The 17,783-nt window shown below is 48.0% G+C and overlaps 2 protein-coding genes across 3 annotated transcripts in view; one reads left to right on the top strand and one right to left on the bottom strand.

Annotated features, from left to right (window-relative positions):
- The window catches only part of LOC134539496 (rab3 GTPase-activating protein catalytic subunit), a 161,007-nt gene that overhangs the window by 36,799 nt on the left and 106,425 nt on the right, over positions 1 to 17,783 (top strand). The window lies entirely within an intron of this gene.
- LOC134539498 (leucine-rich repeat and fibronectin type III domain-containing protein 1-like protein) overlaps positions 1,838 to 17,783 on the bottom strand; it is a 74,951-nt gene continuing 59,005 nt past the window's right edge. Inside the window, exons 6-7 of the mRNA XM_063381574.1 lie at positions 9,849 to 10,025; positions 1,838 to 5,135 (exon numbers count right to left, since the gene is read on the bottom strand). Of these exons, the coding sequence (XP_063237644.1) occupies positions 4,852 to 5,135; positions 9,849 to 10,025 (461 nt within the window). The 3' untranslated portion in view covers positions 1,838 to 4,851. The remainder of the gene's footprint in view (positions 5,136 to 9,848; positions 10,026 to 17,783) is intronic.

The raw sequence follows: 17,783 nt of genomic DNA, 5'->3' as shown, positions 1-17,783 counted from the left end.
TTAGTGAAAGTCTCTAAGCGAGAAATACGATTAGTTAAACAGCCCGCCGGCTGAGAGACCCCCCGGGGATAAAATGAAAATGTTTTTGGAGATTACTTTACATGCCAGAATTACTCGATCAAAGTTTAGCAAGAGATGAAGTCCCCGGGTTGCAGACGCGTGCGCTCCCGACCGGTGGTGATGACGGACTGCCTCGAGCACAGCGTCGCTCGCGCTAATATCGTGCGCCAGCGATTGCGCCACGCACGGGCAGGGTTACTCAGCGGCCTCGTGCCTCGACGGTGGAAGAACACAGCAGAAAGTTCTTATACACTAAGGTGGCTCTTTCGAGACCTTTCTAGCCTTGTCCAAGTCTGTGCCTGTTCGGGTTCGCCCGGGCAGCGTCCCTAACTCCGAACAACAGCGACACAAGTGACACTGATGACACACCCAGCACTGGGACTAGAGAATAAGAATTATAAAGGAGTGTATATAAAATAAATTCAGAAAAGGGGCGTCGCACTGACTCTAAGCGCCCTCTTGCTGGGCTGGAAACACACGCACACACGCACGCACGAGCGGGAGGTTTGAAATGAGACAGTGGTTGGGCGGTGTCACATCGGGCTCAAAGGGGCCGCAGGCCCGGACGACGTCAAGACATTTTCAGCTTTTCTATGTTCATCTCAGGTAACAGTGTTTGTGACAAAGAGAAACTGTGTCTTAAGATATTTATGTGTTTGGCTTACTTCCAAAGCATTTTTTTTTTGGTACCATCTGCTTGAAAGAAGATGGCCAGAATTGAAGTTATAGGTACATTTGTTAGTTACGGTCAGTAGAGAACTTCATACTTTTTTCCATATTGCATGTGAAAAACAGTGATGTGAAACATATACATACTAAATTTCAAAAAAAAATATTGAAATATTGGTGTTAAGTTTGCTATGTGATAATAGACATTTGGACTTGGCCTGTTTATTTATACCATTGTCATTGTAAAATAGGCAATTTCGTACTTGATTCGTCTTTCACTCAAAATTTTAACCTATTTAAGCATTTCATGCTTCTTATCATTAAGAATCAGTACGCTTACCCAAAAATATTCTCAAAGAATCCGCACATGTAAGTGTCCAACAAATAAATTCTATATATTCGTATTTGTTTGTTTTTATGGAACATCTGGAAAACACTGAATTGGTTAACAGCTTCAGCCAATCAGTATGCATTCCTTACCAAGACAAAAAATATAAGAAGCTGCAACCTTTAAGATGTCGACTGAAAAAAGAACAGTAATTCCTGAAACTTGGCACAGCTAGAGTCTGCAAGCCTGAGTGATTCAGAGAACCGTGAGTTTGCTGGTACGCTAGCAGGAGATCGTGGCCATGTGTTCTCCCACCCGAGCGTGTTATGAAGCAGTTTCCTAGTGTTCGTGGTGTTGGCCAGTAGCCAGCATCAGGCTGTGGTCTGATTCTAATACTTGGCTGCACATAAGGTAGTGTATGGTTTTATTTATTTTGGTTTACATCACCCTTACTTGACTATGGTCACTATGGATATTGAATTGCCACCAACTGCCACTGGAGAATCACTAAATACAATATAATGTATTTATTATATGCAAATAGTAAAAATATATATTTAATACATAACTAGTTTTTGGTTAAATTCTTTAAATCGTGTAAAGTCGCAGCCATCAGTTTTTCGTAATAGTTGATAACATAGTCAAAATAATTATAACTAAACTGTGTGCTACAAATGTTACAAACAGTTGTAAATATTCAGTTTGGTGTTATGTAATTAGATACATGCAACATTGCACACTGGAGTTGTGTATATTGTCAGTACAAGTTCATTAAAGGAGTTGTACTTCATATAGTTTGTTTATTATAACTTCACATTTCTGTACAATTCTACATATATTAATAGAAAAACATAACTAATGCAATTTTTGATTCGTAAGAACTATGTATACAAAAATTAATACATAAGTCATTGTACTACTACAATTCGATGCATCGTGAACTCATATAAAATAAAATAATATAAATATAAGAGTCAAGTATTAAATTGTCTTCTGTTCTCAATACATGACTTTTGTATTGTATTCAACTTGATTTCATAGCAGTTGGAGAGTATGACAATCCGTTGTAAGATATCTTGGTTCTGCACATGATTCTTCTAGTTCTCTTGTATCTGATTGGATGTTAATGACCTCTTTAATATTGCTGGTTACTATTTTGTGAATGCTCAAAAAGTACCAGATAAATATCTTTCAAAAGGATATTACTTGACAGTACCTTTGGTCTACTACTTTTTGTGAAAAATTAAGTATATAGTTAAATGTGAAAAAATGTTTTGTCCAAAACATTTTACACTTGTTTTGTAGTTTATGAGTTTATTTAACAAAGGATACATCAATGAGTTGTTCGGAGGACTTAGTTTTAAAGTCATTTGATTAAAAGTCTTAACATGTTGTGTTACTTTGTCATTTCAAGTACACCAATCCCTCGCATAGCACGTCTTCAATTAATGCAAATTCAGTTAGCACGATGTAAATTTTACTGCCCTAGTCTCGAATAGCACGTATGTAAATTTCAGTTAGCACGAAATCGCCACAGGCTAAAAAAAATCTCGGAAACGACGCGACGTCAGGTATGGAATTCGAGGGGGGAAGAGTGGTTTGGAATGCGAGGGGAAAGAGATGCGCACGCAGATAAACAAACACCGGGCCCTACCGTTGATGCCCGGCTGCAGACCAGGCCTTGATGAATTGCGCAGCTGCAGTTGGAATAATGGCAGAACAGAAACCAAAGCAGATGAAATTGGACACGTTTTTTTAAAAAAAAAGCAAGATGATAGTGTTAATTTCACCCCAGAAAATATTTAACTAACTTTTATGTTTTGTATATGTACATATTGTACATATTTTAATGTTATGTTTGTGCTCTAGGGAAAATCTAAATCTGTTTATCTGTTAACTGATTTGTTTACATAGCCGCTTTTATAAGAGGTGTGCATAACAAATTAAATGTTTACATATGGCTGTGTGTTTTAAAGTTATATAAAACCGGTTCTTAATTTCATAAAAGTGTTTTAATTTTGTTAAGTTTTAAACGTAATAACAAAGGATCCAGCTGCTTACAACAGCAGGCAGACAGACGCACGCGCGTGTTGAAGGTCACGCCTGGGCGGGCAAGCCAACCTGCTGACTGACGGTAAATATGTTACCACTTATCTCCCGGTACACTGTGCCATGTTTTCTTTATCTAACGTATTCGGTGGTAGGCTTAAAAAGATAAATGATATGACATATGCATTTTCAAGTATTATTCTACGCATTTATATTATGTAAAGATTACTTCCCTACACATCTTGGAACACATTAAATAATTTAGCCTTATATTTATGGGGACTAATGCTTCAGAATACGCGATTTCGACTAACACGAACATTTTTAGGAACGAATTAGTCGTGCTAAGTGAGGGATTGGTGTAATACACATGTTCGAATACATTTTCGTACCTTACTCGTGTGCTTGAAAGAGACTGATGACAGCAAATATTCTAGTGTGATAAGTCACAGTCGATATTAGTCCTTTTTCCATCATTTTAAGCACTATCTATCTCCCATTGCATTATCATTGTTAACTATTGTCTAGTTCCTTCTTGCTGGTGCAATGGACCACTATCAGCAACAACACATTACTGGTCTTCAAAGTTGCACACAGCAGTAGTTAATAGCAAGATGGCATTGTGGTGCTATACTAAGACTAACAGAAAAAAAAAAAAATAAGACTCACAGAACAAATCCTTTGCATGATGTACACTATTATTATTTATAAAAAGAATTTGTTTTGATAAAGTAGACTGTGTCATAGTAATAAAAAATGTAACATGCTGTAACTTGCAGAAATACCTGTAGGGCTGGACGTGAAAGATTATCTAAATATTTTATATACATGTCTATGTAAGTGTATGTGAGTCTGAAATCAAGATAAGCCACGTAACAGTGAAGCACATGTCAAGCAGAGATCTGGGAGACTACAGCGGCACCAGGCCCTCTCGCGCCGTGGGGTTACGGGCCATGTATATGTCCATGTCGTGGTCTGTCCAGTTGTCGGAGGTGACGCAGTAGTTGTTGAGGGTGTGTGTGGACCCGGCGGTGCAGTAGCGACACTGTGAGGCACATGTAGCAGAGCTCTGGGGGACTACAGCGGCACCAGGCCCCCTCGCGCCGTGGGGTTACGGGCCATGTATATGTCCATGTCGTGGTCTGTCCAGTTGTCGGAGGTGACGCAGTAGTTGTTGAGGGTGTGTGTGGACCCGGCGGTGCAGTAGCGACACTGTGAGGCACATGTAGCAGAGCTCTGGGGGACTACAGCGGCACCAGGCCCCCTCGCGCCGTGGGGTTACGGGCCATGTATATGTCCATGTCGTGGTCTGTCCAGTTGTCGGAGGTGACGCAGTAGTTGTTGAGGGTGTGTGTGGACCCGGCGGTGCAGTAGCGACACTGTGAGGCACATGTAGCAGAGCTCTGGGGGACTACAGCGGCACCAGGCCCCCTCGCGCCGTGGGGTTACGAGCCATGTATATGTCCATGTCGTGGTCGGTCCAGTTGTCGGAGGTGTCGCAGTAGTTGTTGAGGGTGTGTGTGGACCCGGCGGTGCAGTAGCGACACTGTGAGGCACATGTAGCAGAGCTCTGGGGGACTACAGCGGCACCAGGCCCCCTCGCGCCGTGGGGTTACGGGCCATGTATATGTCCATGTCGTGGTCTGTCCAGTTGTCGGAGGTGACGCAGTAGTTGTTGAGGGTGTGTGTGGACCCGGCGGTGCAGTAGCGACACTGTGAGGCACATGTAGCAGAGCTCTGGGGGACTACAGCGGCACCAGGCCCCCTCGCGCCGTGGGGTTACGAGCCATGTATATGTCCATGTCGTGGTCGGTCCAGTTGTCGGAGGTGTCGCAGTAGTTGTTGAGGGTGTGTGTGGACCCGGCGGTGCTGTAGCGGCTGGAGGGTCGCTGGTGGTCTCGGGAGCGCGAGCGGGGCCTGGGTCTCCGCGAGGAAGCGGACTGGTGGTGGTGCGTGGCACCTGCTGGGAAGGATGTTCGAGACAGGTGCTCCGAGGCCGCGGCCAGTGACTGGCGGGACTGCCGGAGATCTGGAAGCACACACGACAAGTTAATACTCTTGTCTGGATGTCTAAATAAATCCTATTCTTCTAAACAAGCAGCTATTGTAACTATTGGCTTTTTTAAAAAAAAGACAAACGATTCCATTTAAATTTACAGAATAGCTGTATTTGTAGGCGAGAAATCAATCCAGCCTTAGTGCTAACAGCATGAAAAATCACTACAGATTAAATTTAAACTTTAAAATACTTAAATGTGCCAGTAAAATGTTCCAAAGGAATATGAAAGTTCAGATGTAAAGAGAGAGTTTGTGTGTCACCTTAACCATTGAGTAAAGATTTAAATACAGCTATAAAAATAGAACATATCTTAATTTGCTGCCTTTTTGTATGTATGTATATTCATCCTTGCCATAGTATTTGTTTACTGTTTCAGGTTTTTTTAGTACTGACTAGCAGATTATGATATCATGAAAGAGTTTATATTTCACAATGTGTGTTTGCTTAAACAATACATGCATATCAGTATTCCTTGAGGATGTTCATGAAGATGAAATAATTTTAACTTTCAAATTTTGTGCAGTAAACTTGATTCTTTAATTTCAGGTGAGAAATTGCCAGTTAATTTTTCTTTCAGTGACAATGTTACAACTGACTTTTAGACATAACGTTGTTTACTATCAAGAAACACAGTCATCTTCTCACCCTACATGTGGCTGCTGCAATACGATATATTAAAAAAACTCTGAATTTATAGGCCCCAAAATATCCTAAGTTCAGAAGTGCAATATCAAAACCTGTGACCGTTCGGAGTTTCGTGTGCCCACATCAGCGCTTTGGATTTTTAGAGTATAGTGTTGGTAATCTCATATACAATAATTATTTTGGGGACTGCTGTTTGTATGGACGAATTAAACATGAAACACCACAATTTCAAAATTAATTAGTGTGTCTCATTTTAAATCGTCATCTTTTATCATAAGAATTTTACAAAAGAAAAAGAAACTTAAATGAATATTTGGCTCTGGCATCCTTCAATGTAGACCATGACAGAACAATTATAGCCATGGAATTTATAGTTGTATTGCTGACGGACAAGTTTATATTAATAAATACGGCATCTCATCTGAAGGAGAATGTTGAAGGAAAGTTCTTACGATCACAGTATGGCCAAGTGTACTTTTTAGATCTCGATGACATCAATAATGAGAGAATAAATAGCACTCTTTATTATTGGCCAAAATATTTATGTTATGGATGTAAATAAATGTATTTCATTAGTACTACCCAGCGATGCTTGATCATCCAGATATTGTCTTATTATGTGTGATATCAAACCAGATATAGAACAGTCTTATTAGGTGTGATATCAAACCGATATAGAACAGTCTTATTAGGTGTGCTATCAAACCAGATATAGAACAGTCTTATTATGTATGATCTCAAACCAGACCTGGAACAGTCTTATTAGGTGTGATCTCAAACCAGACCTGGAACAGTCTTATTAGGTGTGATATCAAACCAGATATAGAACAGTCTTATTATGTGTGATCTCAAACCAGACCTGGAACAGTCTTATTAGGTGTGCTATCAAACCAGATATAGAACAGTCTTATTATGTATGATCTCAAACCAGACCTGGAACAGTCTTATTAGGTGTGATCTCAAACCAGACCTGGAACAGTCTTATTAGGTGTGATATCAAACCAGATATAGAACAGTCTTATTATGTGTGATCTCAAACCAGACCTGGAACAGTCTTATTAGGTGTGATCTCAAACCAGACCTGGAACAGTCTTATTAGGTGTGATATCAAACCAGGTGAACAGTCTTATTAGATGTGATATCAAACCAGATATAGAACAGTCTTATTATGTGTGATCTCAAACCAGATATGGAACAGATGGGTAGTACTCTCCCCCTCCGTCTACGAGAGAGGTGGGGAGGGTGCCGTTTGACTCGTGCGTTCCTAGCATTGTTTTACCAGTTGTCATCATGGAGCCTTGGACGGTAGAGCACCGCGTTTTCGCCGATGATTGTTTCGTCCGAAATAATGAGTCAGTCACCGTCGTACAGCGTGAGTTTCGTCGCCACTTCAACATTCATCGGAATAGAGCTGTTCCCTCTCGAAACACCATCCTTCGTTGGGTTAAATCACTTCGCAGGCATGGTGAACTGATCAACAGAAGACCAAGAGGAGCTCCGTGAACAGTTCGTACTCCTGAAAATGTTGAAATCGTTCGACAAGCCTTTCTTTGCAGTCCGACTCGATCTGCCCGGAAACACGCTGCTGCACTTCGCCTCGGTGATCGTTCGGTAAGGCGAATTTTGCGTATGGATCTCCGCTTTCACCCCTACAAATTGGCCATTGTGCAACAGTTACAGCCCGGAGATTATGCACAACGAATGAACTTCGCACGTGAGATGGAAGCACTGATCGATCAAAATGAGAACCTCATTTTGTTCATGAGTGACGAAGCCAACTTTCACCTAAACAGCATGGTTAACCAGCAGAATTGCCATTATTGGGCTAATGAAAATCCGCAACAGTTACAGGAAAGACAGCTACACAGCCCAAAAGTAACGGTTTGGTGCGCTGTATCACAAACTTGCATCATTGGCCCTTACTTCTTCGAAGACGGTAATGGTCGTGCTGTTACCGTGAACTCAGAGCGCTACGTCGAAATGATGACCAACTTCTTTTTCCCTGAATTACGACGACGACGTGTTCAACCCAACCTGTGTGGTTCCAGCAGGATGGGGCGACCGCCCACACAACCAGAGCATCAATGGACATTATTCGCCCTCTCTTTCCTGGTCGCCTTATTTCCAGGTTTGGTGATGTTATTTGGCCTCCTCGGTCCCCAGATTTATCCATATGCGATTTTTTCTTATGGGGACACCTCAAGGCTAGAGTACACGAGAACAAGCCCCGAACTCTGGACGAATTGAAGGACGCAATTCGTGTGGAAGTCGCCCAAGTTGAGAGAGCGATGTTAGAGAGAGTCTACGCGAACTTCAAAGAACGCCTCCAGCACTGCATCAACAATTTCGGCCACCACATGCCTAATGTGATTTTCCATACTTGACTGTCTCAAATGCTATTTCCTTATGAACCTGATTGCATCAATAAATTGGTTTTTGCGTAAAAATTACCTATTTTGTGATTTTTTTAAAACCGTCCGTCCTCTCTGCCGCACCCTGTATATGATATCAAGCCAGATATGGACAGTCTTATTAGGTGTGATATCAAACCAGATATGTAACAGTCTTATTAGGTGTGATATCAAACCAGATATGGAACAGCAACAGTCTTATTATTAGATGTGATATCATACCAGATATGGAACAGTCTTATTATGTGTGATCTCAAACCAGACCTGGAACAGTCTTCTTAGGTGTGATATCAAACCAGATATTGAACAGTCTTATTATGTGTGATCTCAAACCAGACCTGGATCAGTCTTATTAGGTGTGCTATCAAACCAGATATTGAACAGTCTTATTATGTGTGATCTCAAACCAGACCTGGAACAGTCTTATTAGGTGTGATATCAAACCAGGTATAGAACAGTCTTATTAGGTGTGATATCAAACCAGATATAGAACAGTCTTATTATGTGTGATCTCAAACCAGACCTGGAACAGTCTTATTAGGTGTGATATCAAACCAGATATAGAACAGTCTTATTATGTGTGATCTCAAACCAGATATAGAACAGTCTTATTATATATGATATCAAGCCAGATATGGACAGTCTTATTAGGTGTGATATCAAACCCGATATGGAACAGTCTTATTATGTGTGATTTCAAACCAGATATGGAACTGCAACAGTCTTATTAGATGTGATATATCAGATATGGAACAGCCTTATTAGGTGTGATATCAAACCAGATTTGGAACAGTCTTATTAGGTGTGATATCAAACCCTATATGGAACAGACTTATTAGGTGTGATATCAAACCTGATTTGGATCAGTCTAATTATATGTGATATCAAACCAGATATTGAACATTCTTATTATTTGTGATATCAAACCCGATATGGAGCAGTCTTATTTGGTGTGCTATCAAACCAGATATAGAATAGTCTTGACTTTTGTTAATAGCTTTAATAGATCTTAGTAGATTTAAACATTTGTTGCAGATGAAAGAAAATTTTTGCTTTAACAAAAATGGTCAACGACGCATGCAACTACTTGTGAATGTGTGTCGTGCTGGGCATAGATATACATCCTTGGCTCGCCACAAAACTTTGCACCTCTGCGCTTATGACCACCATACCACCATTATTCCTGTGTGTGTTATTTTTAATGCAAAGTCAAACATGCTTTTGACTCTCTGTGGGCATTATTTTTCTCGTTACCGATATAACACAGAGCCTGAATTTTTAAATGAACATACAGTTTTTAAGTTGTTTGTTTCACTACTATCTTAAATTTTTGGTTTGAAATAAATCTTTTGATTTAAATGTAAAACAAAAAAAAAAATTCGATCCTCAAGCTCAAAATTTATTGCGATGCTGCAATGTGATATTTTTGTGTCTATGTTTGTTTATGTGTGTATCTATTCTCAACAATTCTCTTTGGTTTGCCTCGGCAGAATGTCAGACTGTGATGCCAGTGAGCAAACAAGTTTTTGAAAAAATTTCTGCTTATATTTTGTGCACCATTGTCCTCCATAAGAATGTTGCGTTAGAAATTGAGGTGAGTTAGTTCTCGAGTGTTGTGGATGGTTACCTGGACGCGAGCTCGCCAGCCCCGAAGGGAAAGCGCTTCCTGCGAGGTACCGCCCCGAGTGGTTGGAGAAGCTGTGCTGCGACTGGCCATCCGCGATGGACCGGGCCTTCACGCCCTTGCCGCTGAAGTGGGTCACGTGGGCTCTCTCTTCAGGGAGGCACCCGGCATTCAGGGACCCTGCCCACACTCATTTCATTTCAGGACTGTGTTACCATGCTTATGATGAACACTTAGCAACAGTGGAGCAGTTCACTAGCAGTATACATTTTTACAATTACAGAAGGAGGTGGTCCATCAAAATACAGTATACTGCATAGCAAAATTATCAGGAGTGCATGGTTCAACCTTTGGTTAGGCGCGTGGGGACAGGTATCAACCACTCAGTGTTGTTTACCGAGAACTCTCCACTTGCACGCTCTAAAGTCCCTTGCCCCTTCGTGCCTTTCCTGGAAGTCCCCAGGCTTTGCTCCAGGAATCTGTGCTCTCTCGCGAATATTTGAGAGGAAGATTCTTGGCTGTGTGATTGCTGTTGACACCTGAACCCCACCCGACCATTTGTGTCACATTTTGGGGTAAGAACATTTTTTTTTATTATAACTTTCATCTTATTTTATAACTGACATGTTTAGGCAGTTTCAACTTTGTTTATTATTTTGTATTGATTTATGAATTCCAAAAACCATACAGCTATTTTTTTTTTAATTTGTGATTCCAAAGAAAAGAAAACTGGATTCTTCAACAAATCAAAATGCTTGGCTACAATGGCTCAACGAAGTTGAGTAATATTCTGAAGAATCTGGTGTAGACGAATCAGATCCTGAGGAAGTAGATGTAGAGAATGTAAGTACCTACAATACAGTTTCTGAACAGTCTGCGGATAAAAACTCTATAAGTGAGTTGCAGTAAACTATTCTCGTACGAAAAATAAAACAACAAAGTGGCTAAGTAGTCTGCTAAAAAAAAAGGACACAATCTGAAAGCATAAACATTCATCTTCCAGGCCTTAAAGGCATTGAAACACAAATAACTTCTGAACACAAATTATTTTTGAATAGCAGTGTGTATGACATTATCATCAGTTTCACAAATATTTATATTGACTATAAAATTTAATTTTTATAGAGGCATTGTTCAGATAAAAATATTTTTTGGGGCTTTTATACCTGTAAGGACTTACAGTTGTTCAAGAACTAATGAACAAAATTTATGTGACAGTTCTAAAGTAAAAAGGTTGGATTCATTCTATCTCACAACGAGTGAAAAGTGGTTTAGATTCCTTTTTATGGTTCTGTGTTTTGATGCCGTAAAATATAAAAATTGACAGCTATAAGGGAAGTGTTTGAAATCATCAAAAACGTTTTTTCATAATATTATGTCCCAAGCGATTACCTTCAGTTAATAGCCTTTAGTGGCAGATGCCTTTTCGGCAATATATGCTGTAAAAACCTGTGAAATTTGGTTTGAAGAACTACGCTTTAGTTGATGCTGACGTCGTCCCAGGTGCTCCCGTGGCTCGCACAGGTCGTTATGCCACCTCGGTGCCTCACCGGTCGGCGTGTGTGGTCGGTGGTAGTGTCTCGAACGGGTGGAGGTCGATTGTCACGGAGAGCGAGATCGACTCGAGCCCTAACGGGACCTGCCAGGACGCGCCAGTTGGCCTTCACCCCTCGGTGCGAGCAGTCGTGTGCGACTCGCGGAGTTCGGCGATCGGTGTTCGTGTGCGGACCGGACAGTCGTGTGCGTGCCGACAACGTTAGTCGTGTGTGTGGTCCAACCACTCCTGCCTGCCACGTGGCGACGTCACGACCACCGAGAGACGGAGTCTCGTGCTGTGAACTAGCCCACAGCAACCACCCCTGTTAAAGGTTAGTTGGCGCCCTCAGACACCACCCAACCACGCATCAACATCGGCAGGACGACAAATGGCGCCCATCTAGGTGGCTCATCAAAATTGCAAACAATTCAGGCAAAGAAAACCCGTCAAAATTTCCGTCAAAACTACGGCAAAGTAGTCGAAAGGCGAGCCAGGACAAAGGGGAGGAAAACGCGCGCGCAGGACAAAGGGCGCGTCTGACCAGCGCCCTTAAAGGACCCAAGGGCAAACGAGGTCACCCCACCCCCACCTAGCAACGCGCGCGCTAGAAAGGAGCACCGGCCACCACTTTCCCCTCTCCGGGCCGCCGAGCGCGCACGTGCACCAAAGAAGCCAACTCCGGCCGTTCGGCACCCGAGCCTAACCGAGTGGAACCGAAGGCAGCCGAATCGGCACACTCGACCGCGGACCGCGTCCACGGACACATCCCGTCTCCCGGGGCGGCCAGCCACGTTCCACGAGGATGCAGAGAGATCCGGACATAGCCATCGACATGGAGGGATTGTGTGAGGGCTGTTTTAGACCCTTTCCGGAGTCACTCATAAATAACGAGAGTGCTCAGTGTCAGTGTGCGTGCGGCCGCGTCCGCGTCAAAGAGGAGCAGCCGGGAAGCGCCGCAAGGGGTACAACAAACACGCTGTGCGCAGCCGCGCCTGCCGCGCGCAGCCAGGCGAGACGGCCCGATGCCTACAGTGCGGGGTCACAAAACACCGCGCGTGCGCTGAAGTACACGAGTTCGTGCATTTTCGTGATGGGTTGTTCCTGTGCGTCACCTGCGAGAGCACAATGATGCAAGCGTACCACGCACAGCTGACCCCCGCGCCGCGCGCCGCGAGTGGGCCGGTCATACTGCCGGAGTTCGCGGGTCACGCCCACGGGGACCCAGCCATGTTCTTGCGGGTATGCAAGGAAAAATTAGCACGCCATCACATCGCACCAGAGGAGTGGACAGAACGCGCCAGCAGCCAGTTGCGCGGCGACGCCCGAACCTGGTGGTCTCAGACAGGCGATTACGACACCGCGTGGACTGATTTTGCATGACGCCTGGAGGCACGCTTTGATGACTCGCGCGCACGGGCCTGTTGCATGAACGAGTTGTTCTGCCGAGCCCAGTCTAGCGGGGAAGGAGTAGAAGCATTTGTGCAGGGGAAGCTGCGGCTCTACCGACGTCTAACACCCCGCGGTAGGATACAGGATGTGCTACCGAACATTGTCGAGCTCTTTACGCCCGAGGTACGGCCCTTCGTGCGTACTGCAGTGGAGAAGGGACTAGACGCTTTCCTCGCCCTCGCAAGGGAAGTAGAACAGGACCTCAAGGTAGCACGAGACGACCGAAGCGTCACGACGCCCCAAGTCCCACAGGCGAGGCCGACAAGACGCCTGGAGGACACCCTGGCCGTGGTGCGATATGTGCAACCCCCCCAACCAAGGGAATCCCAACCCCAGTCCAACTTACTACAGGAGGGGGGAGGGGCATCGCGTCCGAATCAGGGCGGCCAGGCGCGCGACAAGCACGGGCAGGCAGCCAACGTGGCGGCCCTACCAGTGAACGTGACTCACCTACCACTCGCCAGTGGAGGCAGCCCACCGCACCCGATGACGGACAGCTCCACGTCGCCAGCGAGCGACACCATTCACCAGGCGTCGCCGGTGACCCGACCCACAGCTGGGGGGTCGAGAGACGCACCGTCTCACCTACCGTATCACCTATCACTCGCCAGTGGAGGCGGCCCACCGCACCCGATGACGGACAGCCCCACGTCGCCAGCGAGCGACACCATTCACCAGGCGTCGCCGGTGACCCGACCCACAGCTGGGGGGTCGAGAGACGCACCGTCTCACCTACCACTCGCCAGTGGAGGCGGCCCACCGCACCCGATGACGGACAGCCCCACGTCGCCAGCGAGCGACACCATTCACCAGGCGTCGCCGGTGACCCGACCTACAGCTGGGGGGTCGAGAGACGCACCGTCTCACCTACCACTCGCCAGTGGAGGCGGCCCACAGCACCCGACAACGGACAGCCCCACGTCGCCAGCGAACGACACCATTCACCAGGCGTCGCCGGTGACCCGACCCACAGCTGGGGGGTCGAGAGACGCACCGTCTCACCTACCGTATCACCTACCACTCGCCAGTGGAGGCAGCCCACCGCACCCGATGACGGACAGCCCCACGTCGCCAGCGAGCGACACCATTCACCAGGCGTCGCCGGTGACCCGGCCTACAGCTGGGGGGTCGAGAGACGCACCGTCTCACCTACCACTCGCCAGTGGAGGCGGCCCACAGCACCCGACAACGGACAGCCCCACGTCGCCAGCGAGCGACACCATTCACCAGGCGTCGCCGGTGACCCGACCCACAGCTGGGGACCCCAGCCAAGCACCACCGCGCCTGGGGCAGATGGGACCAAAGGCTGGAAACCTCATCCGCATCCCTGTCTCGCTGGATGGGAGGCCGGTGGAGGCGTTGGTGGACACCGGGGCGACTCACACCTACTTTGCGGCCCACCTTGTCCCTGATGCTGAAGTGACACCTGAGGCAGACACCATTCAGCTCGCAACAAAGGGATCTAGCACGGTCACGACTGGGCGTGTGGAGGTGAGTTTCGGCATAAGGGACTATGTGACCAGGACGTGCGCACTCGTAGTGCAGGACCTCAGGGATGAGCTCATCCTAGGGTTACCCTGGCTAGTCCAGGAGGATGCTAACATAGAAGTCGGGGCAGGTAGAATGCATGTCGGGACCCAGGGGCGCTGGACCGTGTATGGGTTGTCACATCGCCGCCCACCTACCTGGACGGATCCTACCCAGTTGATAGACCTACGCCACGGCGTACCACCAGACTATTGTGCCCTTCTAGACAGAGCCCTCAGGCAGCAACCACAGGTGTTTGCGTCAGCTGACCGGCTGCGCCGCACGAATATTACAGAACATTGTATACCCATGGTACCCCATGTTCCTCCATTCGCCAAGCCAGGGGGTTTCGGTCCCCGCGAGCTCACTGCCATCCAGGAACAAATCACAGAAATGCTGGGGGATGGGGTAATAGAGCCCAGCACGTCACCATACAACTGTCGCATAGTCATGGCCAGTAAGAAAGACGGCTCCCTGCGTTTCTGCATCAATTTTAAGCCAATTAATGACCTAACCATCCCGGCACCACCCCCACTCATAAATCTTACAGAAGCGCTCACCAGCATGGGCGATGCCCAGGTGTTTACGTCACTAGACCTGAAGTCCGGCTACTGGCAGGTGCCAGTTCGGCCTGAGGACCGCCCCAAGACAGCCTTCACTGCACCCGATGGGCGCAGGTTTCAGTTTTGTGCCATGCCGTTCGGGCTGATGGATGCCCCCGCGACCTTCCAGACCATGATGGTCCGCGTCTTGGACGGCTACATTGGCAAGTTTGCTGCGGCCTACCTCGACGACGTGATCATATGGTCACGATCGTGGGAGGATCATGCACATCACCTCGCATTGGTCCTCGAACGGCTAGCCACACACGGACTGACGTGTGCGCCACGCAAGTGCCATGTCGGCGCGAAGGAACTGGAGTTCTTGGGGCACCTCGTGAGCGCGGATGGGTGTCGACCCCTGCCAGATCAGCTGGCCCTGATAGAGGGGAAAGAGCCTCCCCGTACCAGAAAACAATTGCAGAAGCTAATGGGACTTTTAAACTGGCTCAGGTCATTCATCCCGAACTTCGCCACCATCACCGCACCAATGACGGACCTCTTGTCACCCAAGAGCAGGTTTCGATGGACGGACGCGGCAGAGCAGGCCCTCGCCTGTGTCAAGCAGCAGTTCAGGGAGTGTCACACCCTGTCACGGCTAGTGCCCGATATTCCCCTATTCGTCCAGACAGACGCGAGCCAGGAGGGTATGGGGGCAGTAATCTACCAACAAAGAGCTGGAGAAGAGAGGCGGGTGATCGAGTACGCCAGTGCCAAGTTTGGCCCTGCAGAGCGGCGGTACCACGTCAACGAGCAGGAGTGTCTCGTGGTGGTGTGGGCACTCAGGCGATACCGACACCACCTCGAGGGGAGACGCTTCACGCTCCGCACTGACAGCCAGTGCCTGTAGTGGCTGAACTCCGCCCAGGGAGGCAAATCCAAGTTCACGCGGTGGGCACTGATGCTCCAGAACTTCGCTTTTCGCGTGGAGCACGTCCCTGGGCGGGAGAACCAGCTGGCGGACGAGCTCTCCCGTCACCCGGATGCCAACACTGTGTTCAAGGACGATCAGGGATGGGACGACTTACTTCCCCCCTGCAACCCCCAGACGGGGTCTACAAGTGAGCCCCCGCCAGCAGCACTATACGCCACTACGGCCGAGAGGCCCCGCGACCCTGCGCCAGCTACCCTAGCCAACCTCATGGAGATTGTCTGTCTCGCACAGAGCCAGGACTTGGTCAGTCAAGCAGACCTCGCTAAATGCAGAGAACAGGAGCTTCCCCACCTACGTAGTCTTGACGGGGTACTCCAGAGCCGTGTGCCCGGAGACATGAGCTCGTGGCGTACGCACGTGCCGCCGGCCGGACGGAAGGCTGCCTTGCATTTTTATCATGATCACGACCTAGCGGGACACCCGGGGGCCGACCAGACCCAGCGGGCACTGCGGCAATGGTTCCACTGGCCGGGCGTTGCAGGTGACATCCGCGATTATGTGCGAGACTGCCAACCATGCCAACAGCGCAAGGCCCGTCGGCCTGACGGGGTAGAGCAACAGTGCCCCAGGAGGCCACATGACCCATTTCACACCGTGGCTCTCGACGTAATGGGCCCATACCCCCGCACATCCCGCGGGAAGCGATTCTTGGTTGTAATCACGGATACTTTCACACGCTGGGCAGAAGCGTTCGCCGTCACCAATGTACGAGCTGAGACCATCGCCACTCTCCTCGATGCCGAAGTATTCCCACGATATGGGTTTCCCCGAGTGCTACTCACAGATAATGGCACACAATTCAAAGGCCGGCGCTGGAAGGCCGATTGTAAGCGCTGGGAGGTGGAGCACCACACGACACCCACGTACCACCCAAGAGCAAACCCGACAGAACGCCGCAACCAGGACATCAAAGTCCAGTTGCGGCTACATCTGGGGGACGACCACACCCAGTGGGATGTGCTCCTCCCCAAGATATTGTACTGCCTCCGTCGCCGCCGAAACGTGGTAACCGGCTACTCCCCTGCGGAGTTGCTTCAGGGACGGGATCTCGCCCTCCCAGGGGAACTCCGGGTAGCGGGCGCTGCTGAACGAGTGCTTCAAATGCCTGTCGCCGAAAGACGGGAGGATGCACGCCGGAATCAGGCACAGTTTGGAGCCACTCATACCCCTCAGACCACTCACCCACCCCTGCCATTGTAGCCGGGGCAACAGGTGTATGTCCGATGTCACCACCTTTCCTCCAGAGGCAAGAAGTTTTGCGCAAGCCTGGCCCCTAAATGGTCCGATCCCCGTGAGGTAGTGAAGCGACTCGGGCCTACCACCTACGCGGTCACAACACGGAGTGGAAGAGCCGCCAAGGTTCACCGAGATGATCTCCGGTTAGTCGACCCTAAAGTTGGTCCGGGACAACTGCACAAAGGTCCACAGAGGACAAGAAGGACATCAGACAAACATCAATTCCCCCCATCACCTCTCGCGGCGACATCAGACACAGATCATGCAACCATAGTATCACCAAGCCCAATTACACCAGCCACAGGTCAACCCCTCCTGTCACAGGCCATGCAGACGGCGAATGTGCACCATACTTGCTCGTCGCCCGAGCCCCAGGCAAGCAGGGCCACAATGCCCGAGCCCCAGGCAAGCAGGGCCACGATGCCCGAGCCCCAGGCAAGCAGGGCCACAATGCCCAAGCTGGAGCACATGATGAGGCGCTTGGGTTACTGGGACTATCTGGGGTTAACGGCATCTGCCGTTAACCAGGGCATGTCCCCCCCTAAATGGCCAGCGGATGCGAGTCTGGAGAGATCGACATTTTCAGTGCGGGTTGACGAGCCTGAGTCCACAGGGGCAGACCAGCGAGGCGACGGGCAACCCAGTCAGGAGGACGG

This window comes from Bacillus rossius, chromosome 15 (genome assembly GCF_032445375.1).
Source record: "Bacillus rossius redtenbacheri isolate Brsri chromosome 15, Brsri_v3, whole genome shotgun sequence".
Classification (NCBI taxonomy): Eukaryota; Metazoa; Arthropoda; class Insecta; order Phasmatodea; family Bacillidae; genus Bacillus; species Bacillus rossius.
This window is presented reverse-complemented; position numbering and strand designations above follow the sequence as displayed.